Raw genomic sequence first — 23,200 nt, 5'->3', positions numbered from 1 at the left:
GTATTAAACGGGATTTGTCAATAAGATCCGTTATTTCAATTGTGATTCTTAAAATACTTATGAATTAATTTAATGCATAGATTAAAACTTATGGATTTTTTTTTTCTTTTCAGTTCACGACTTATAAAATATTTTTTTTTCATGTTTCACCCTGTGTACTACAAAAAATGGAAAATATGAACTTAATATAATTTCTCGTGTAATTAAAAGATGGCGATTAACGCGTATATAAACAATAATCTAAAGCATAATGTCATTAAAAAATATAATGTAGACTAAATATATATTTTCTACAATGCTGAAAAACAACAACAAACCCAATAATTGATTCTAGTTATCATCAACTTTTTTTGAAATTGTTTATTTTTGTTAAAAAAATATGACTCGGCTCGTTTATTTTTGTTAAAAAAAAAATAGTTTGGTTCTTCTTCTTTTTTTTTTTGTTAAAAAAAGCGGTTCGTTTTCTAAAAAGATTGGCTAGGTTCATTTATTTTTGTTAAAAAAAGTAGGTCCGTTTGTTTTTTTTTTTTGCTTAAAGTAGTTCGGTTCGTGTATTTTTGTTAAAAAAATCTGGTTCGGTTTATTTGTTTTTGTTTAAAAAGTAGTTCAGTTCGTTTATTTTTGTTAAAAATCTGCTTCAGATCGTTTACTTTTGTTAAAAAAAAATAGTTCAGTTCGTTATTTTTGTTAAAAAGTAGTTCATTTAGTTTTGTTAAAAAAAAGTAGTTCGGCTCATTTATTTTTGACCATAGGGTTAAGTAAATGAGAAATAAAAAATTACTACTTTTATCCCTGACTTAACGGAAAAACAAACAAGGTTAACGAAAAGTACCAAAATAGCATGATTTTATAAACATTAGGTGTTAAGAGTTATAAGAAATCTATACTGTATAATAAATAAAGGATTCTTAATGTCACATGGCATCACACAGAACAACTTCTTACAAAATTTTCCCACCTCTCTCTTATTAAATACATTTCTCTTTCTTATTAATAATTTATATTTAACTTTTTTTCTTTTTTATCTATTATTTTTTTAATACTTATTTTTTGGTTTAAAAAAATTAATACTAACATAAATATATTATTTAGTTTTATATAAATATAATGTATTAATCATTAATATTAAGCTATTATAAGTAACGATTTTTCATGTTAATTTAGATAAAATAATTAATTTCAAATTTCAAAGAAAAAAATTTTCACTTTATGATTGTTTTACAATAAAGATGAATAAACACTAAGGCCAATTACTATAGACTATAGATGGTTGATTTGTTTTTAAGACAACCTGTTTTAACGCAATATGGAGGTTAAAATTACAAATATTGTATACACAATAATATTTAAAGACTTATGAATTTTCAACAACTTTTTACCTCTATATTGTGTAATGTGTAATTTATTCTACCATATATTATATCTTTTGAACATATTTTTTTATTTCACATTGTGTTATATTTAAATAAATTTATTTATTATAACTCGTGTTCTACACGGGTCTTAATGGCATATGTTACTACACATGAGTGATCCTTACAAAATTTTCTCACCTCTCTCTCATTTGTACTATATTATAAATAAAGGTTTCTTCATGCCACATAAAATCATACAAGATAACTTCTTATAAAATTTTTCCACCTCTCTCTTAATAAATACATTTCTTTTTTTTATTAATAGCTTATATTTAACTTTATTTCTTTTTCTATTATTTTTTGTTTATAATAATTATTTTTTGATTTAAAAATTTTAATACTAACATAAATATATTATTTAGTTTTATATAAATATAGTATATTAGTTATTAATATTAAGCCATTATAAGTAATGATTTTTCACATTGATTTAGATAAAATAATTAAATTCAAATTTTAAAGAAAAAATTTTCACTTTATGTTTATTTTGCAATAAAGATAAATAAAAACAAAGCTAATCATTATAGATTGTTGATTTGTTTTTTAGACAAACTGTTTTAACACATGGTAAGTTATGTTTTGTTATCTAACGTTGAAAGTAAAAACAAAATAAAACTACTAATTTTGATATAGAGGTTAAAATTACAAATATCGTATACGAAAAAATATTTAAAGATTTATAAATTTTTAACAACTTTTTATTTTCATATTGTGTAATGTGTAATTTATTCTACCATATATTATGCCCATATATCTTTTAAACATATTTTTTGTATTTGATAATGTGTTATTACTTAAATAAATTTATTTATTATATCTCGTGTTCTACACGAGTTTTAATGTCATATGTTATTACACATGAGTGATTCTTACAAATTTTTTTCACATATTTCTCATATTAAATATATATTTTTTTTCTTATTAATAGTTTCATATTTTTTTTCTATTTGATCTATTATTTTCTCTTTTAATAATTCTTCCCTGGTTTAAAAATTTAAAACCTACATAAATATATTGTTTAGTCTTATATAATTATATTGTATTAGTTATTATTATTAAGCTTTTGTAAGTAATGAATTTTCACGTAAATTTACATAAAAATAATTTATTTCAAATTTCAAATGAAGAAATTTTCACTTCATGTTTGCTTTGTAATAAAGATTAATAAAACTAAGGCCAATCGTTTAAGATAGTTTGTTTTTTTTTTTTTGAGACAACATGTTTTAACACATGGTCAGTTATGTGTCCCATTATCTAGAGTTGAAACCAAAAACAAACTGAAAATACTAGTTTTAATATGAATTATAAAATTACAAATTAAATTACAAATTTTAACAAAGTGTAATCATTACCTTGCTCATTACAATTAAAGTTATATAATATTAATATTAATTGCAAATATTGTATAAAAAGAAATATTTAGAGATTTATGTTCAACTTTTTATTGCATATTATGTATTGTATCATTTATTATACCATATATTATATTTTTTATATGTTGAAAATATTTTTTATATTTCACATTGTGTTATTTTTAAATAAATTATTTATTTTAACCCGTGTTTTACACGGATACCTAACCTAGTTTAACATATGTACTAAAGTTTCGTAGTTGGTCAAACCCTAGGTATGAAACTGACACCTGGCTCAGTAATAAATAAAATCCACACTATGTTATAACCCAATTGATAAATGGTCTTGACCCATAACCCATGAATTACTAGAATGAATGAGATGAGAAATTAGGAATTCAGAGAAATGTAGACTTTACATTTAAACTTCAACATTTTCTTTTATTAATATAGTAAGATAGTAAGATAAGATAGTATACGATAAGATTATTAGTTTTCCTCTTTTCTCTACTCATAACCAATTTCAAAAACATTAAAAATTTATAAAGAATGAGCAGTGTTTATTCAAATTTACTCATGATCAAAAGTTTCTCTACATCCTTTATTGATAACCACTTATAACTATCTCTATATAATATAGAGAACTAACTCAGAATAATATGAATGATATGTTAAGAATGCTCTAAATACTATTAATATTGAAATGCCATCTCAATCCTTATTTTTTCTCACTATCATGAAGTACCCTATATGGCTAAACCTTTAGTGGCGTTCAAATGCCATAAATTAATTCCTTTTTTTAATAAAAAAATAAATTTATAATTTTAAAAAGAAGTTAAAAAAAAACTTTTATTAGAAATTAAAAATTACATAATTCAACTTAAAACTAAAATTATGTGAATTTTGATAAGCTAGAATATATGTTGTAACGAAATTTGCAATTCAGATGTGTCCAATTAAGCTAGGGCCTTGTGTGATACTTACCATCACGTATCACATATTATGGTTGCAAGATTGATTAATCGAAACACGAAAAAGAAAAAAATCATTAAGACCAAAGATTTCATACACAAACTTTCATCGGCATCTAGTAACCGGATTGAACACGATGAGCGGCTGCCCACATCGTCGATGAGGTTGTACACGATAGACTCAACCCGAGTGAGGGTGGCCGAGTATGCCCTTAACCCCATATATGTTTTTGTACAAGCATAACATAATTTTATTAGTTGAGTTTATAACATTTTCCATCTCATTTATTTTTTTTCTTTCAAGTAATTAGCATGTATGGCTGTATCGCCCCACACACGTTCGACAATCTGGTACAAATCTACAATGAATTGCATTCCTAAAACTACTAAAAAATACAGTTTCAGTCTATAAACTCATGTTTTCACCATTTTCAAACAAAAAATTACAAGTATTATTGTACCTATTTGTAAGATATTAGGTTCATACTTTCTAGCCGGGTCAGATGCAAACAACAGAACAGGTGAAAACATTAAATTAACCAGAAGCAAATGAAGACACCAAATAGAAGCAGAAATCAGAAACCAAACAGTAGAAAATAGCAATGCAACAAATTGGAACACAAAAAAGAAATAAGTATACATGGGTATTAATCAGGTCAACGTTTCCGGTTTCGGGCTAATAAGGTCAGGTTAGTCGAGTTTTAAAATGAAAACTTGCCCGCAACCCGACCCTGTTTAAGGTTCGGGTTGATCAGGTTAAAAAATTCACGATTCAAATTTCATCATCAAAGAATTATTTTACTTTTTGTGATTGCAATATCGATAGTTTGCTTGCACAATTCTTTTCTATAATAAGTAATTTTATACCTTTTGTAATTAGCTTTATACTTATTTTAAGATTTAGCATGCAACATATTCCGAGTAGTTATCCGAATATTTGAAATTCTTTTAAGTTATATAGAAAAAACAAATAAAGACTACAAAGATGACTCCCAGTTATTTGCAGTACATTTCTATATAAATGAAGTTGTTATTTTATTTTATACTTTAAATTTTAAGTATAAACAAATACACAAAATGATTAGTTAATTACATTACCGTATCCTTTTAACGTATTTCGGGTTACCCAAAACCATTCTTTTGTTAAAATATATACCCGAAACCCGACCCTAATTATAACTTAGGTTTGTTGGGTTAACCCGACTTTTTGACGCTTTTAACCCGACCCTAATTAGCTTATTTGGGTTCGGGTTGGGTTGGGTCAAGTTAATCGAGTTCAGGTATTTAAATCTAAAAGAAAACTGAACAGTATATGACATATGTTATGCGAATATTTGATTTAAGATTTCAAACAGAAATCAAATATCTGTGAACAGTTACTATTTACTAATCAAACAAAAGTCTAAACACAAAACATAAATCAAATACCAATCACATATCCCATTGTCATTTGACCATTTGGCATTTGTACAGTTATATACTAATAAAAACCATGACAATAGCATTAGATAATACTTAATAAAATATCATTTTTATTTAATACAGCATTAATGTCTTTATGCATACCAAAACCTAACAAAGTGCAGCAAATCAACAAGCTGGTAATGAGAAGTCCATTTTAAACTAGAATTATGCTTAAGGGCATATGAGGTCATCTTATTATACAAGTAGTTTGTTTCACCTGTGTATTTGAGAATGATCTTCCTCTCCGTGTTTTTGCAGGATTAGAAAGATGTTGGATGATGGAACGAAACAACTGAAGTTGAAGAATACAAAAGAAGCTCTGGTTTGAGACAAGTATCTATACGCTGAATTGCTGACCATATCCTCAAGAAGTTTCCGATAATATGGACTATTTGCAGGGTGTTGTGACTGTTATACCGCGTTATGCAGTTATGATATAAACACGAAGTCAAGGATCTTAGCAAATGACTAGTACATATAGTTCTATTAATACAAACAAACACCTAATTCACAGTATCTCTCCACTTAAACTGGATTTCTTACATACTCCTTCAATCGTGATTTAACTTTGCTACATTTAAACAAGAATGCTCAGTCTATGTCTACATGCTTGGTTTCTATAGCTCTGTGAATCTTCGTAAATCAAGACAGAGATTCTACTCTTTGTGATCATTATACTAAACTAGTATAATAGTATTTGAAGTTTAGCTCCTCATATGGCACATTTATTTAACTACAAGGCACTAATAGTATGCCAGACGATAAGAATTCAGAACGTTTTAGTCACATGAGAAGAGCTTTGAGATCTTTGAGACTATGATATGGGGACATCATCCTGTAGGGTGAAATTGGAAAGAACTGTGCAGATCGCTTTGGTGCCAGAAAAGCGTTTGATTATTTAAACAGAAGTATAAAAACCAATATCCTTAGATATTGGTTTCAACTGCAGGCTTTATATGGGTGCATCTTTTGGATTCTGTTTATGATTGATTACCCATGATTTGGCATAACACAGCAGTCAATGGGTAAGTTTTGCCTTAGGCTGATGCTGGGCCCCACCAATACTCTGCTAACCAACCGGTAAGACCAAACAAAAGATAACCTAGATGGTTTAATTTTGCCTTATGTCTAGTTTGGGTGCTATATTATTCGGATATTATTATTGGTCCACTGTTTTATATTATTAGTATCAAAGAACACAAGAAGCTAAACATGAGTCTACAGTTTTGTAACATACTGCACAAAAAGATTCAGCACGAGAGCATCCTTAACAAATGTTTTAATCTATGTTGATTACCATCTTGATTGATAAATGTTGAACTGTTGGACAATTTACATGTTGGATTTCCTTTCCCATCTCTCCTTTGTGTCAAGCCTGCAAATGAAGATATTAATACCCCCCAAATGAGTAAAAACACTTGTAGCTATAAAAAAATACATATAATTTATAAAAAAAAATGACCCCCAGTGTAGCTTCTTCTTCTGTGGTTTGTTTGAAGCCATTTTTGCCACTGCTTCCACATTTTCCTGATGACCACCGTCTAACGTGATTGGATTTCCGTAATCCTCAGTCGTTTTGTGCAGTATTTTGGTTTCACCATCCTCTTGTAATTTGCTCCCTGCACAAGGACTAGATAACCATTACAAATTTACAATAAATTGAAACAAAGAGCAAGTTTTTGATTAGGCTGCTGAACGAACCTTTTGTTTTCTTTTTAATCTTGGGTTTTGATTTAATTTGTAAACGCCTCTTGTGCAGTTCCTATCATCATCATCACATAGATACTAGGTCTGAATACTCATATTAACATGAAAACTGAAATAGAATAGTAACCTGGAATTTGGAAAGACGGGCTTGGGAAGCAGCAGATGGAGAGGTGAATTTGGATGCAAGTGATGCGATTGCTGCTTCTCTCCTCGACTCCTCTTCTTCCATTATTCTTTCTTTCTTTCTTTCTTTCTTTAACCTAACTAATAATTAACTGTTCTCCTACGTAGGATAGGAAAGGGATGGGCAAATTCGGTCCGGTACCGAGTCGGTAACAAATCGGTACCAAAGTTTTAAGTTTCGATACCGGTACCGGTATTTCTTGATTTTTTTACCCTTGGTATCGGTACCAAAAATTTATGATTTTCAGGACCGGGACCAGTCAGTACCGGTACGGTCCCGATCTCATCCCTACTCCTACCTATTCTTTTCATCTCCTAATTTACAGAAACAGTCCTTCCACTCCTCTCACAATTCAACTTTAGATCATTCAAACATAAATCTTCTGATTTTTTTATTTACTCTAAAATTCTAAACAAACATATAAAAAGTTTATAAAACTAATAGAGTCAAGTGGGTTTTGTTTTTCTAAAAAAGGTTTGCGCAGGATCATTTGTCTGTGCCGCACAGACAACACACTGATATTTTCATCTGCAGATTGTTTGTTGATGTTTCATTAAAAAACGTATGCGCGAGCTCTTCTTTGTGCAGGCTTGGTCCATCCACTTCTAAGATCCTCTAAGGTTTTTAAAGGGTTAAACACCGCCACCTGCCAGGCTACCAACACACACTGTCCACCACCACCATCCACCATCCACCATCCACTATCACCACTGACAGGTAGACCGCAGAGCCACCCTTAAGTGTAGTAATTCTAATACAAATGTATGCTTTAATGTGCAATTTAATGGATTTAGATTACTGCATTATGTTTGTGACATTGCAAGTACAAGTGAGGAGAAAAGGGTGCTCGAGTATGTTATGATGAAAGAAGCAAAGGACCCAAGCCTTGAAGACAAACAACCAAGAAGTCAAGGAAGAAAAATGGGAGTTGGAACTGGAGTTACCGTAGCTTAAGGTAGCCACCGTAAGCTACGGTAGGGACCTTCATCGTAACTCTCTACCATAGACAGAGAGTTCTTTGTCGTAATCCATATACGGCCACCGTAGCTTACGGTAGGCTTCAGCGCCTGATGATGGTTACAACTCGAAAAACTTGTTTTAAAAGACTTTTGACATCCATTCTTCATTAGGCCGTTTTAGACAATTGTGCGGGTGACTTTTGGTGCCTTAGAACACTATTTTGGGTGATTCTAATTGAAGTTTAAAGCTGTAATCTCTTGTTGGTTTTGATTAAACATTGAATTGAATATGCAAGCTATGAGTGGCTAATCTCTTGGTGTTTTTCTTGGGGATGTAAAGTTATTTCCAAGACATCTATGTTAATTGTTCTTGAATGTAGATTGATTGTCTAATCGTTTATGTTTAGTATGATCATGATGCTTATGTGATTGTTTCTAAGTTGTTCATATCGTTTAAACCTAGTTTTATTCCGTACGTTCATGGTGCCATTGGTAATTGAGATTTAGTGGAAGGAATTAGGGTTAGCCATATTGATTGATTATTAAGTAACAACATCGCGTTCTATGAATCCGAGAGGGTTAGCCATATTGATTGATTATTAAGTAACAACCTCGCATTCTATGAATCCGAGTACTTAGTTCATGTTAATCACAACGTTTACATTTACACAAAACCAAGATATTATGGTTTATCCATTGAACTTTAACAATTGTGTCGAGTGATAACCTGAACCCCGAGAGGAATACTTGTTTAAAAAGTAATTGTTTACAACTTTCGTGTTAGTTTATTTTAGTTATTAAAATCAAATCAAAAACAAACTTAAAGATTACTTTTTGTTCTTTACTTTTATATTAGTTTAATTTACAAGTTGCTTCGTTAACACGCATTCCACAAAATCCCCATGTTCGATACCCATTTACCACTATCTAATTAATTTATTACGCTGGTTGTGTTAGTATGCAGGTACTTACAGGTATATGCATACGCGAAGCTCTCGGTCTTCATCTCCGTTAGCTTTTGATCCTGAAATCGAACGAACAATCAGTCGAAATCGAGTTCTTCAACGGGAGAATAAGATTGTTGGATCTCCTAGCACACAAAGTCGAGCAACTGATACAACAAACATGGCTTCGGGTCAATATTTACCACCCTATGCCACCACCCATCGATCCAGAAAGTCCTCCATCCAATGAACCTAAACCCGTTACCACTACAAGTCCCATGAGTGTACCCACCTCAAGTGTGTTTAGCTTCCAACCTCCATCAAGCCTTCCACCCTTAAGCAATTTCATACCTACTCAAGGACAATCATCATCCTCACAACAACAGCCGCCATACCTGTCTCAACAAAATCCAGTTTATAATCAACCATACGCATTACCTCAAGGCCCACCCATAACCCATACCTCACCGGGTCTTAGATTGGGACCACATCCATTTGGAGGGCCACGTTATGGTCCTATAATTATGCATATGAAGAGTATGAAGAAAGATTTTCAAGTGGGGGTGATAGGAATCAATTGAGGGTTCAAGGTCAGTTTGCATATGCACCGGAACAACAATCGAAACAAGTTCAACAACAATGTGGGGACCACAAGTTAATCAACAACAACCGCAATACCAACAACCATTACAACAACCTCAATATTAACAACCTCAACAACAAATATCACAACAAATTCCCCAAAAAAAACAAGTGCAACAACAAATAGCTCGAAGGCAAGTACCAAGGCAAGAAGGCTTACCACCAAGAGTACCATTGGGTGTTCCAAGAAAATATAGTCGTGAAGTGGTGAGGGGGGTTGAAGCTCATTTCAGACCAATTATCAATAATAACCCCTCTCCAGTGGTAATTCCAATGAATCATGAAGGGAGAACGTTTGAAGTAAGGACCAACGCACTTCAAAGCTTGCGTAAGTTTAAGGGGTTGGCCACGGAAGAACCATAGTTCCATTTAGAGGTGTATGATTCTATGTGCAATACCCTTAGAGGTCAAGGTTTTTCTTCCGATGATGTTAAATTGGTACTTTTTCAGCTTTTGTTAGAGGATAAAGGAAAGTGGTGGTTTTACACACTACCATCGGCATCTATTTACACTTAGGCTGAAATGCAGCAAAGGTTCTTAGAAGAATTCTTCACTGCTCAAAAGACAAGTGATGCAAGAAGGAATTTAAGAAGTTTTCAACAACAGTTGGGTGAGATGTTTCATGAAGCTTTTGAGAGGTTTAACATGATGCTTAAAAATTGTTCTCATCATGGTATTGATTTGTGGGAGTTGTTGAATGCATTCCATGAGGGGTTGACACCAAAGAATGCCCGGGATTTGTCATCAATTACTAATGGTACATTTGGTACCAATTATGAGCAAGATGATTGGGCGTTTCTGGAACAAATGTCGGTAATATCAAAGAGAAAAGCACAATCTTCAAGACGGGCAAGGCATGGCATGCTGTTAACAATGAGGCACCTCAAATTTCTAATCAAGTGTATGATGTGTGTACTAGTTATAATGGGTTGGAACATGCAAGTGATATGTGTCCGGGTGTGGAAGAGCAATTTGAAGAGGTGAATGCCATTCAAGGTCAAGGAGGGGGTAACCAGAATTACAACATGAATTCGAATAATTACCATCCCGGTTTAAGGAATCATCCAAACTTTAGATATGGAAATCCATCAACTCAACTCAATCTGAATTTCTAAGGGACCTCTCAAACTCATTTTGTTCCTCGCCAACAATATCTGAATCAAGGAAATGCACATGGAGGGAACAATCAAGGTTATCAAAGGCAATACCAACAACAACCCAACTGGGATCAAGCCGGAGGGTCCGCGTCATCTGAGTCTAGTGGGAATAAGGTTATGGATATGTTTGAAATGATGCAGCAAGAGATGCAGAAGAGGAATCAATTGGATGAAGCTTATGTTCAAAAGGATGAAATTCGTGGCAAGGTCATTCAATCATTGACAACTCAAATTGGCCAACTTGCAACCGAAGTGTCCAATCTGAAGAAGAACAAAAGTCAATTACCGAACGACACTAAGGTGAACCCTTCCCATACTACTTCTCGCAATGTGTCGATTAATCATGTTAGTTTTTTAAGAAGTGGCAAGGAATTTAAAATCAGTACCACACCGGAGTTGGTTGAGGGTGTGGTAGAGGATGTGACGGGGTAGATAGTGAAAATGAACAATCTTCACCCATTCAACCCCCTAACAATCCACTTTTTCAAACAAAAACTCGGTTCAAAACGAACTTTTAAATGATAAAAGCAAGGAAGTGGAAGAGAGACCAATTCCATTTCCTTCGGCTTAGGTCGACCTTGGTAAGAAAAACATGATTTTAAAACGGGGTCCTCAAAAAGAGGAAATGTGGGAGGTGTTCAAACAGGTTAAAGATAATCTTCCTCTACTTGAGGCAATAAAACAAGTTCCCACATATGCAAAGTTTTTAAAAGAATTGTGTACTTCTATAAAAAGACAACAAAAAGTTCCAAAACGAGTTGATTTAACTGAACGGGTAAGTGCAATTATTAAAGGTGACCTCCCTCCTAAACTTCAAGACCCGGGAGCGCCCTTGATTAACATTCAAGTTGGTGACTTTCAAATGTCACGGGCGCTATTAGATCTTGGAGCGGGAGTGAGTATCCTTCCGGGAGGTTTGTATGACCAATACGATTTTGGTCCATTAAAACGAGTTGAGACCATAGTCGTATTGGCCGATTTATCTCATAAACTTCCCCGGTGGATTGTGCATGACGTTATTGTGAAAGTAGAGGAATTTTACTATCATGTTGGATTTTTAGACCTGGATTACTCTTCGGTTGACCCAATACAATAGCAAAATGTCATATTGGGTCAGAAATTTTTAAACATTGCTCATGCTATTATCGATTGCCGGTACGGTACAGTTGATATGGCCTTTAGAAATAGAAAGATGCGTTTAAATGTGTTTACTAATGTTTCTATACATTCAAATTACAAAAAAGATTAGCTAAAACACAACGATCTAAATAACCGATCATGTCTTCAATGTTCTCCGGCGATGAAATAACACCTTTCTTTGGATTTCTTGGAGCCGTCTTCGTTCGTCTTGCTACTCTATATAGCAACATTCATGAAAAAAAACACATAACACTAATTCGGAACCCTAACCATAGCCTCCGGCTTCCGGCACCACCACCACACACAAACACGATTTATCTTCCTCTTTGCAACCACCAGTCACCACACCACGGCCTCCTGTCCTGCCATCACCACCACCGTCGGTAAAACACCCCCTTGTAAAAATCGATACACCACTGCAGACATGAGATCTTGCTAGAAAAACAAATCAGCTTGGAGCCGAGGCAAGAACCCTATACCCCTCACCTGTTTTCTATTATGATCTATCAGTTCGGACGATTGTTGTCCGGGAAGGTGAAGATGAGACGGGGGTTACGCTACTGGTAATATATTTATACTGATCAATCTTCAGATTTGGTAATCGATGTGTATGAATCGATTTTCAGATCCAAGTGTGAACGTGGTATTCAGAGAGAGATTGAATCTTTCCAGCGGCAGAGATAGTCAGAGCTGTGAAAGGATGTGTGATGGTTGGGTAAAAGTTAGTTAATTTTATATATTAAGTAGTTTATTTTAGTTAAATAAATGAACGAACATTGGTACTTCAAGCATTGTTATGTGTTTTCAGGGACTTGAAAGTTATGGAGCTTATCGAGGATATTTACGGGCTTGGAATGAAGGCTTAGAAGTGAGAGATTGGAAGTGCACGCATAACGAGGCATTCAAAAAGATAAAATAATAATTCTGGTGAAAATTGCATCTTCGCGATACGCAAAGATGCAGGAGGGCAACTTCGCAATACACGAAGTTAAAGAAATCAGACGCGACTATTTTGTCCTTCGCGATACGTGAAGAAGCAAGCCAGAACATCTTCGCGATACGTGAAGATGCTTAAAGTCGGCAAAAATTAGGGTTTACACTATATAAACTATTTTTCGACCCTATTCGGATGATTACGACTTCTAGAGGCAGAAGAGGTGTTTTAGGGCGACTTTCATCCATCCTGAAGCTTTCGGTTCCATCATTGATCATATGTTCATCAAGATAAGTGTTTTAATCGATATGTCGATGCTCAGCTAAGTTCCCGTGTTTGTTCTAGGCTAAGGTTTTGTGTGAAATGTGACATTTGTCAATTTCGGGTTATTTTATACTTGTATTCTTAATGTAAACCCGACCCGTTTTGTATCCCGAACCTTTCGATATTATCAAAATGATGAATTGTATGTTAAATATTTGTTTTATAGTTGTTGGATAAAAAAAACACCATTTTCGGTTCTTAAAATTCCCCGAAAACGCTCAAAACGAACTCCAAGGACTAAAACGACCAAAATGGAGACTTGAAGGACCCATTTGTAGTTTGTGCTTTCTTGGGTCTATAACCAACCCATTTTCATGAAACACCCTTTATGAAAGACCCATTCAACTTACCCTATATATACACACCCATCTTTTTCATTTGTGCTTGCTCATTTCTTCATTTCTCTCTCAAATTCTTGAATTCTAAGGTTGTTCTTCATAAGCTAATCTTTCATTTTAACTAACTTCTCAATACTTAAAGCTTGATGTTACAACATATATATAATATACACTCCTTTTTTACCTTCGGTCTTTCATTTCTCCGGTCTCGGCCGGTTGAAATGTCGGACTAGTAAGGCAAGGTTACATGGAGGACTTTGTAGTCCTTGTTTATATATTTAACAAATCTAACCATATAACTTGTTATACTTGCTTAAATTCTACATATTTTAGTTTATTTTTCGTATTTGTCAAGTTCCATGGTATTGGGCATGTGGTGACTAGCCTCGGTTTCATCCCGAGTTGAGAACCGAACCAAAAACAGAACTTTTGTTTAAAAGCATTATTGTTAACTTTTTGAATGTAAAACTTGAGTATGATTATTTATAAGTTATTTTACAAGTTCCATGGTAATTGGGTATGTGGTAACCATCCTCGGTCTTATTCCGAGTCAAGGACCGAACCAAAAAACCGAACTTTTGTTTAAAAGCTTTATTGTTAACTTTTTGAATGTAAAAATTGAGTATTATTATTTATAAGTTATTTTACAAGTTCCATGGTAATTGGGTATGTGGTAACCATCCTCGGTCTTATTCCGAGTCAAAGACCGAACCAAAAACCGAACTAAACCGAGTTCACTCGCTTAAGACACACAAGTGTGTTTTTAGCCACCAAAACTCATATTTTTCTTCAAGGTTATATTTTAAATCAATTTTAGTTAATTTCTAAACATACTTGGCATGTCGGTAACCAACTTGATCTTATAACAAGTTCGAACCGATAAGGTCGTATACTCGCTTAACGAACGTTAAGGTTCTTCACAATAGAACTACATACTTGGTTAAGTCTATTTTGATTTTATTGAGTTATCTAATAACCTTTATTATTTTGGGAAGTTAACTGTGAGCTTGGTCAATTATCAAGTCTTGAACCGACAAACCCGAACACTTGTTTAAACCTCGTTTTGGTATTCTTATAACCAAAGGTTTTGCAATATCGCATTTTAACCCACATTATTACTTAACATAGGTTGAGTAAAAAAAAAGAAAAAAACTAATGAATAGAATACCGAAACCCGGTTTCGAGTAAACTTATTTTACAAAACTCGTTTTTTTTAATTTCTCAAATATTTTCATTTTAAATCCTAAACTTTATTTATTTACTTTATTTGTCATGTATTTTATTTTAAACCCTTCCAAGACTACCTACTAACACAAGACCCGTTTAATATAGGTCTTGCTCGGTAAACCGATCTCTCTGATTATTCACGACACTATCTTTCAAGTTACTTGTTAATATGAGTACTTTTTCATCCCCCGTTTTCCATCTTTCGTTTTGGGGGTGGCATTGCATACTTATTCAAATTCAAATGATTTAAACTTGAGTCTTAAACCACAACACGTATTGTATATGTTTACTTAAATAAATGCTCGATTTGGTGTTATATGCTTTACATGATAATGTGCAAATTCTTGAATGCTAAGGCGAGTAGCCTCTTGAATGTTAAGGCGGGTAGCCTCATCAAAGTATGATCATAGGTTAATTCCGAGTATATATGGTATCCCCATATAGAAAGGTGTCGTCAATGTATTCTTATTGACGATTTCATTATTGTCGTCAATGTATTCTTATTGACGGTTCGTCAATGTATTCTTTTTGACGGTCTCATTTATCTAAATTGTTGCTATTATTTATTGTTTTCATATACTAGTTGTGGATTTCATACTATATACTTATTGTCCAAAACTATGAAAATTGCTCACCAACCTTCGTGCTGACAAACTCTATTTTATGCAATGTTACAGGTTTGATGTTAGCTTGATTGGATTACTTGAAGAAACTTATTATCTTGGCTTTAGGATATTAGAAAATAAAAGAACAAGTTATTTGTTTATCTATCTATTTGGCATTTTGTATGAACAATTGTTGTGTTATTTATGATGATATGGATTTAAATGAGTTGTTTAAATATTCTAACTTTATAGTGTCATTGTGCAATGAGCAATCATGTCGCGCCTCGACGTTTCCGCCTTCATTGGTCGGGGGCGACTTTCATCCATCCTGAAGCTTTCGGTTCCATCATTGATCATATGTTCATCAAGATAAGTGTTTTAATCGATATGTCGATGCTCAGCTAAGTTCCCGTGTTTGTTCTAGGCTAAGGTTTTGTGTGAAATACTGTTGAGAACAGATTCTTATGCTTAATGAATAGAGCTTGATTGATTTTATATGAATTTGTCTTGCTTAATTAGTTATTTGGTTGATTAAAGGTTGTGTTTGCGATTATTAATTTGTGTAAAGTTTATTTGGTTGTGCATCAACATTTAGGGTTTAAGCTCTTATGTCATTGAACTATAATCATCAAACCTTATCATTGAGTTAGTTATCCTAGACATAGAATTGGCAATTGTGGTGTCCGGTTTCATTTGTGTCAACAATTCGGTTTAGTTATTGTTTGTCATCATAAATCAAACCATAGGATTAGCAATTATTGTAAAACCAAAGACGAGAGAATCTGTGATTAACGTATGGAACACATAACCCAAACCTAGAATGAATACTTTTTAATTAATATTGTTTACAAATCTTTTTAAGTAATTGTTAGTTTTAATTAATCTTTTTCTAAAAACCGCTTGACATCGTCTGTCCGACTTAGTTTAATAATTAAATTAGTTTTATGTTTATACAATGTTTCCTCATCAATATATATATATAGATATAGATATTATATAATGCTTACTTATTATATTTATCAAACATAAATGCAAATTAATAATAATAATAATAAACCACAATAATTATGATAATTAAACTACTAATATTTTGATTTCACTTTTACTGAAACTCTATCGAATCCCAAATCCGTCATAAGTCTTGTATTTGTAATCATTTCATTTATAATTAATTATCACCGTCGTTATCAATAGGGCCTTTTGTTGGCGTATCCCAAGGAGCGTGACAATTTCTATCTTAACACTTTACCGTTGTCTCATCAGTTATTCCACCAGTTAAGGTGATTAATTCACCCCCCCCCCCCGCTTTGTTATCGTTTTACATTTTGGGGGCGTTGTGCGTTCGCAGTTATATAGCTTTATAGTTTTCACTATGATTCCACTATTTGCGTAGATATGCAATTGCTCAACTAGTTGATACGTGAAACATGTGACTATGTGTTTATTTTAAGTTATGGTTGTTGGTATCTCATCATCATCCTCATCTCCATCCTCATCCTCATCCTCATTAGTATAATCATACGCCGCCGGAGTAACTCGACCCATTGGGACGAGAGAAATGGCCCTTTTTATATTATTGTTATGCTAGTTGTAGTAATTCATGTTTATTGCAAGGAATTGTCATTTTCAATATTATGCATATACAAAAAAACCGTGATTACTTGCTCAACTTTATGTTGACAAACTATATAATTTCACGCATGACGTAAGTAGCTTTATGGGATGAAACAAGTGTTGAAGCTTAGATTATACCTTAGGTTGTTTTGATGAATAAAGAATAATTTGTTTCGATCTTTGATTGTATTTTTTATTGCTTTTGAGAACGATGCCATGTTTTTGTGTACTTGATTGATATATGAAATGAAATAATTTATATATTGACACGTGCAATTACTTTAGTGTCTATTGAGATATAATACAAATTATGTCGCGTCCCGGCATATTCCGCTGTAGGTTGGGGTGTGACATAACCCACCATCCGCCACCACATCGTCTACCGCTATTGTACATCACCACCACCACCAACCGTCCACGACCACCACCGTCTACCACCATCAGCCACCACCACTATCCACCACGATCCACTACCACTACCACCGTCCACCACCACCACCACTACCCCCATCCATCATCGACATCACCATCGTCTGCCGCCATTGTTTATCACCACCACCACCCACCTTCCACGACCACCACCATCTACCATCATCGGCCACCACCACTGTCCACCACCACCGTCCACTACCACCACCATCGTCCACTACTACCATAGTTCGTACATCACCACCAATTTATTTTAGTAGTCTACAGATGTTAAAAAACAAACAGTCTTCCTCTTGCAGCCTACAGAGGTTTGGTCCACATATTCTTCTACAAATGTTTGCAGATGTGGTCCGCATATTGCAAACATTTTACCTTTGAAAAATCAAACGACACCTTAATTATACAGGTGATTAAGGGTTAACATTTATAAGTAACAAGTTTATAGTTTCAACTTTGTAACAAGTTTGAGGTTCAAGACTGAATTCTGTTAAATGTAATTATAAAGCCATGCATATAAAAAGGTGAAGAATTCACATAAGATGAATTCTGAGTGTAATTTACTCATAGTTGATTTCCCTCTTGGACCACCACTTCCGACATCATCGTAGTGGGCTTGAGCTCGCCTAAGCTCACTGTCACAATCATTGTCGTCGTCGTCATCATCATCATCAAATATCTTGGCTAGTCCCATCAACTGAATTTAAATCAAACCTCAACTCTTTACAAAATTAAAACTATAAACCCAAAACTTATTACTTTTATACCTTAGATTCAAAGATGTTACACTTTTTAAACCACAAGAAACATATGTGTGACTAACTCGTAATAATATTTTATTTCCATAATAAAAGATTAAAGATGTTCATATAAAAATGGCATTTCAAGCATTTCAAATTTTATATATGAAACTTTCTAAACCTAAATCTTCATATAATAGAATATAATAGAAGGGTATTTATCTCTAACATCTATGCAAACATATTTAGGTTGTATTTTATTTGATAAATATAATAAATTTAGGTATTTTTGAAATACAAGAAGTTCATGTAATGTGGCCCTGCAACCAAGTACATGTAGTTCTCATACAAGTTGAGAATATTGGACCGCCCACTACATCGACCCCTACAAAGCAAGGAATGCAATTATGCACTCACGGTCGATGGTCCCATGTCACACTTTCATTGTACCAAAGGTCCAAACCTATGAAAGATATTTTTTTTTTCCTTCCTAAATCTTTCATGAGCATATTTGACAAAACATATTTAATAAAAGGCTCTCTTTTCATTGATCGTGTAAGTAAACATATCAACCCGTCCGGTGGCGGAGCCAGGAACCTTTTTCTATGGGTTTGGGATTTTTTGGTGCTTGATATTTTTCTAGCAAGTTTTCGGGCCCAACTGGGTCGAGTCCGGGTTGCCCATTCAGTAAGATAAATAAAATGCAATATCATTATTGTAACAAAAGTACATCGTTAACATTTCAATAAAATTCAGTCATATTAAACAAAAAAGAAAGAGTCGGCTGACCGACCATTGTCTGGTTGAAGTCCAACAGGTGAGAGTTGAGGCTGTGAGGCGTTTGTTGAAGCCAATAGGTGAACTAGCAAAAGCGATGAGATGAGGCAAGGGTTGTACTCGTCTGTTCAATAGAAACATAAACTGATCTATCGTTTTTGTATTTTCTGTTTAAATTTTAGTCATGTATAATCTTTAAGAATTTTAATTGGGTTGGGCTTATTGACTCGTTCTATGAATAAGTTTGGGCTTTTTTTTAATAATATATATGTGTTATTGGCCCGTTTATAATGATAGTAATTTTTATAGGTTTTTTAAAAGCTTTTTATATTTATAAAAGAAATATTCATTACTATAATCTTTTTTAACTAAATTTATAACAATTAATGGGTTCGAATATATATTTTTGAAAAGATATTGGGTCCGCTCGCTGAAAAAGAATGAGTTTGCTTGTTAATTCGATACTATAAGTTATATATAAAACCGAAAAAAGACCGGGTTCGGCCGAACCCAGTTGGCTATATGTGGCTTTGCCACTGAACCGATCAACATGTCTAACCCAACTTGTCAACTCAATAACCCCTTTATGATCCGCTTAACTCATCTTTTTACAATCCACCAAACCTAATTAATATGTTTACAAATTGATTATTACTCGTCACCTCAACTAGTATGATACATTTGAACAGTTATACTCATCAATACGACACAATTTACACACCCGATTTATTGATAACATATAATGATTTCATTTAGAGTTAAGTGCCAATTTAGTACATGTAGTTTGTTCAATTACACAACTTTAGTACCGTCTTTGAATTTATTGCAAATGGCTACCTCATTTTTCTAAAACTTGCAATTTTAGTACTTATTTCTGAACCTGTTTATTTTGTCCGTTAAGTCAGGGGCAAATTAGTAATTTTGATTATTTTATTTATTTTCTCTTTTAGCTAAATGTCATTTTCATACATGTGATTTGTTCAATTACACAACTTTAGTACCTTTTTTTTTGAATTTATTGCAACTAGATACTTTGATTAGTTTTGGATAGACATGCAAACCAAGAGAGACATTACATATTACAATTAAAAGATCATCTTTATCCCTAAATGAACAAATCAACTCCCCTCCTCGCGCTCATTGATCCTTCAAACCCTAACCATTTTTCATCTTCAAGTTAAATGAATTACGATAAATTGTTTTGTCCATGTGATTCGTCAACCACCATTCATCTACAAGTTCAATTGATGTTATACTAAGAGGTGCGAAGTTTGTGATTATTATCTGGCTTGATCCTCCGATGTGTTAAAGAGCTACTGTTATCATACTCGAACTTTTGAAAAAAAAAATCAATGCACATAAAGAAAATGCAAGAAAAATAGTTAAGATGAACTCGAATCTTGAGCTACTATAAGTAAATTGGCAATCAAGAACAAAAGGCTAAGAAATATGTTATACATTTCATGTTTCTTTTTCATCTTATCATGTATTTAGTTATCTTTTAATTGTAATATGTAATACGTAACGTCTCTCTTTGTTTGTCTGTCTATCCAAAACTAATCAAAGTACCTAGTTTCAATAAATTCAAAAAAAGATACTAAAGTTGCGTAATTAAACAAACAACATGTATGAAAATGGCATTTAGCTAAAAGAGAAAATAAATAAAATAATTAAAATTACTAATTTGCCCCTGACCTTAACGGAGAAAATAAACAGGGTTAAAAAAAATACTAAAATTGAAAATTTTAGGAAAGTAAGGTAATCATTTACAATAAATTGAAAGACGATACTAAAATTACGTACTTAAACAAAGTCAACAAACCATAAATACTAAAATTACAATTAACTCATTCATTTATATCAATAAATCACCAGCCCAACTAAGATGGGCCCCTGTCTATCACACTTTGTCAATGCTAAAGAATCGTGTGACGATGTCTTATTAAGTCCGTAGACAGACAGACAGAGGGACAACCCACTCACTTTCTTTCTTTCAACCTCCCAAATCATCGCCGGAATCATGGACGAGGACGACCACTTGGGACTACTTTTCGTAAAGGAGACAACGTTGTACAATCAGATGGTGCTGGGGAGTTTACTGCCGGATAAACTGTGGACCCCACTCCCACACTTCCTTCAAGGGTGGCTGCGTACCTACATTGCGGCCACCCTTCTTTACTTCATCTCCGGCTTCCTTTGGTGCTTTTACATCTACCGCATTAAGCGTAATGTTTATCTTCCCGAAGTTCAGTCAGAGTTTTATTATTCAAGAATTAGCAGCTACCATTGTTTCTCGTTTTTACCTTTGCTATTATTCAGTCATAATATGATCTGAACCATATTAATATTATTCGTAACTATGAATTATGAGTTTTGCTTTGAGGGTATATATCACAGTGATTTAGCATCTAGATTTTTAGGATCTGATTTTCTCATAATTTGTTTAGGATGCGAGTGTTAGCAAGACTGTTTTGCTTACTTGCTATACATCCTACCTACAAAAAGACCTCACTCCTAGGCTATGATATGCTATACAAGCACCACCCCATACGACGCGTCAATATGATGCCAAATCATGCAGGCACACCAGAGTCTACCACATCATACAGACCATATGATAGAGCGGAAAATGGCCATATTGCTTATACGACTCTGTCAATGGTCACATCAGTCACTTCTTTTTAAGTCTATAGCATCATTTGGGTCATATGATTTGCCCCTCATACGACCATTATGACCATTTTCTGCATGTCATACAACCCTGAAGGACCATTTCCCCTTTTGTGTAAATAAAAAGTAATAATGTCAAACATAACCATTCAAAAGACTTAAATAGGCATAAAAAAAAGTAATAATGTCAAACATAAATTGTCAAACCTAATAATGTCAAACCTAACCATTCAAAACACTTAAATATGTATAAAAAAAAGGTACTGATGTCAAACATAACCATTCCAAAAACTTAAAATTGCGAATGTATCTAACAATTATTAAAAAATATAAAATCTTTATTGGCCTGCAGATGCTATTCCTTCTAACAAGGCAATGTGTTTGCAAATACATGTTGCAGTGAAGGCCATGCCATGGTACTGTGCTCTTCCTACAATCTCTGAATACATGGTTGAAAGTGGATGGACCAGATGTTTTTCAAGTGTATCTGATATTGGATTGCTTTCATATACTTGCTATTTGATACTCTACTTAATATTTGTTGAGTTCGGCATCTACTGGATGCACAGAGAATTGCATGACATTAAACCTCTATACAAATACCTTCATGCAACTCATCATATCTACAATAAACAAAATACCCTTTCTCCATTTGCTGGTGAGCATTATCCTTGTCACACTTTATTAATAACACAAAAAAAACCGTATTGGTTTATAATTTTTTCTTTAAAAAAATCAGGATTGGCGTTCCACCCTCTAGACGGGATACTGCAGGCGGTACCACATGTCATTGCTCTATTTGTTGTGCCGACGCATTTCACAACACATATTGTGTTATTATTTTTGGAAGCTATATGGACTGCTAATATTCATGACTGTATTCATGGGAAGTTATGGCCGGTAATGGGTGCAGGGTACCACACAATTCATCATACAACATACCGTCGTAATTATGGGCATTATACAGTTTGGATGGATTGGATGTTTGGTACCCTTCGTGATCCGTTGGAAGACCTAAGTAAGGATATATAACGGTTCAAAACCTGTTTTTAGTGGCAGGCGCTAGGACTCTATGTTGTTTGTAAATGGCTGTTTGATAGTTAAATCAGGTCCTTCCTCTCATATAAGAAATTTAGATTTAGGTGATCTTATCGATATGTTTTTTAAGTGACTGTTTGGACCAGGTATGTGTATTTTCATTGAAAGTATCAGTTTTACTTGTATTATTTGGTCAATGAATGCTCAAGAAATAAGATCATGCAATGTGACACATTTGGTATTGGTGAAATCATGTTAAGATCCAAGGTTCCAAAATTAAGATGTGCTCAAGTGATGACCTACTTGATAGCCACAGCCAACAGTGTCATTAATTGTTTCTACCTTGTGTAGACAGAGTTGTACCCTGGTCTTGATTTGATCATGTTTGTTCACTTGAGAAATGCGTAGTAAAAACTATATTGGTTTTACATGGGGACTTTTTTACTTGTTCATATTCTTAACGTTCATTTTCCTTTATATAAATGCAAAACAAAGACAATTAAAAAAATCAAAATATAATTAAGAGTAGTGTTGTGTACGGGTCGGTTTTGTTCTGTTATGGGCTCAACCAT

The 23,200-nt window shown here is 33.4% G+C and overlaps 3 protein-coding genes and 1 pseudogene across 4 annotated transcripts in view; 3 read left to right on the top strand and 1 right to left on the bottom strand.

Annotated features, from left to right (window-relative positions):
- The window catches only part of LOC143594419 (delta(7)-sterol-C5(6)-desaturase-like), a 63,577-nt pseudogene extending 40,447 nt beyond the window's left edge, over nucleotides 1-23,130 (top strand). The window contains exon 4 of the transcript XR_013146331.1: nucleotides 22,657-23,130. The product of XR_013146331.1 is annotated as a delta(7)-sterol-C5(6)-desaturase-like (transcript). The remainder of the gene's footprint in view (nucleotides 1-22,656) is intronic.
- On the bottom strand, nucleotides 6,535-7,138 carry LOC143594416 (uncharacterized). Its single transcript, XM_077073737.1, has 4 exons — nucleotides 7,037-7,138; nucleotides 6,904-6,964; nucleotides 6,665-6,821; nucleotides 6,535-6,577 (listed from the first exon to the last, which is right to left on the bottom strand). The coding sequence occupies exons 1-4, from the start codon at nucleotides 7,136-7,138 to the stop codon at nucleotides 6,535-6,537; spliced, it is 363 nt and encodes a 120-aa protein (XP_076929852.1).
- On the top strand, nucleotides 11,388-11,891 carry LOC143594415 (uncharacterized). Its single transcript, XM_077073736.1, has one exon. The coding sequence runs from the start codon at nucleotides 11,388-11,390 to the stop codon at nucleotides 11,889-11,891; it is 504 nt and encodes a 167-aa protein (XP_076929851.1).
- LOC143594420 (delta(7)-sterol-C5(6)-desaturase-like) lies at nucleotides 20,941-22,729 on the top strand. The gene is made up of 4 exons (XM_077073741.1): nucleotides 20,941-21,165; nucleotide 21,304; nucleotides 21,943-22,248; nucleotides 22,330-22,729. Exons 1-4 carry the CDS (start codon nucleotides 20,941-20,943, stop codon nucleotides 22,620-22,622), a joined length of 825 nt encoding a protein of 274 aa, XP_076929856.1. The 3' UTR covers nucleotides 22,623-22,729.
- Nucleotides 23,131-23,200: the final 70 nt, after the last annotated feature.

This window comes from Bidens hawaiensis, unplaced genomic scaffold (assembly GCF_021521415.1).
Source record: "Bidens hawaiensis isolate Kalapana, Puna unplaced genomic scaffold, B.hawaiensis_p1.1 tig00043605_1, whole genome shotgun sequence".
Taxonomy (NCBI): Eukaryota; Viridiplantae; Streptophyta; class Magnoliopsida; order Asterales; family Asteraceae; genus Bidens; species Bidens hawaiensis.
This window is presented reverse-complemented; position numbering and strand designations above follow the sequence as displayed.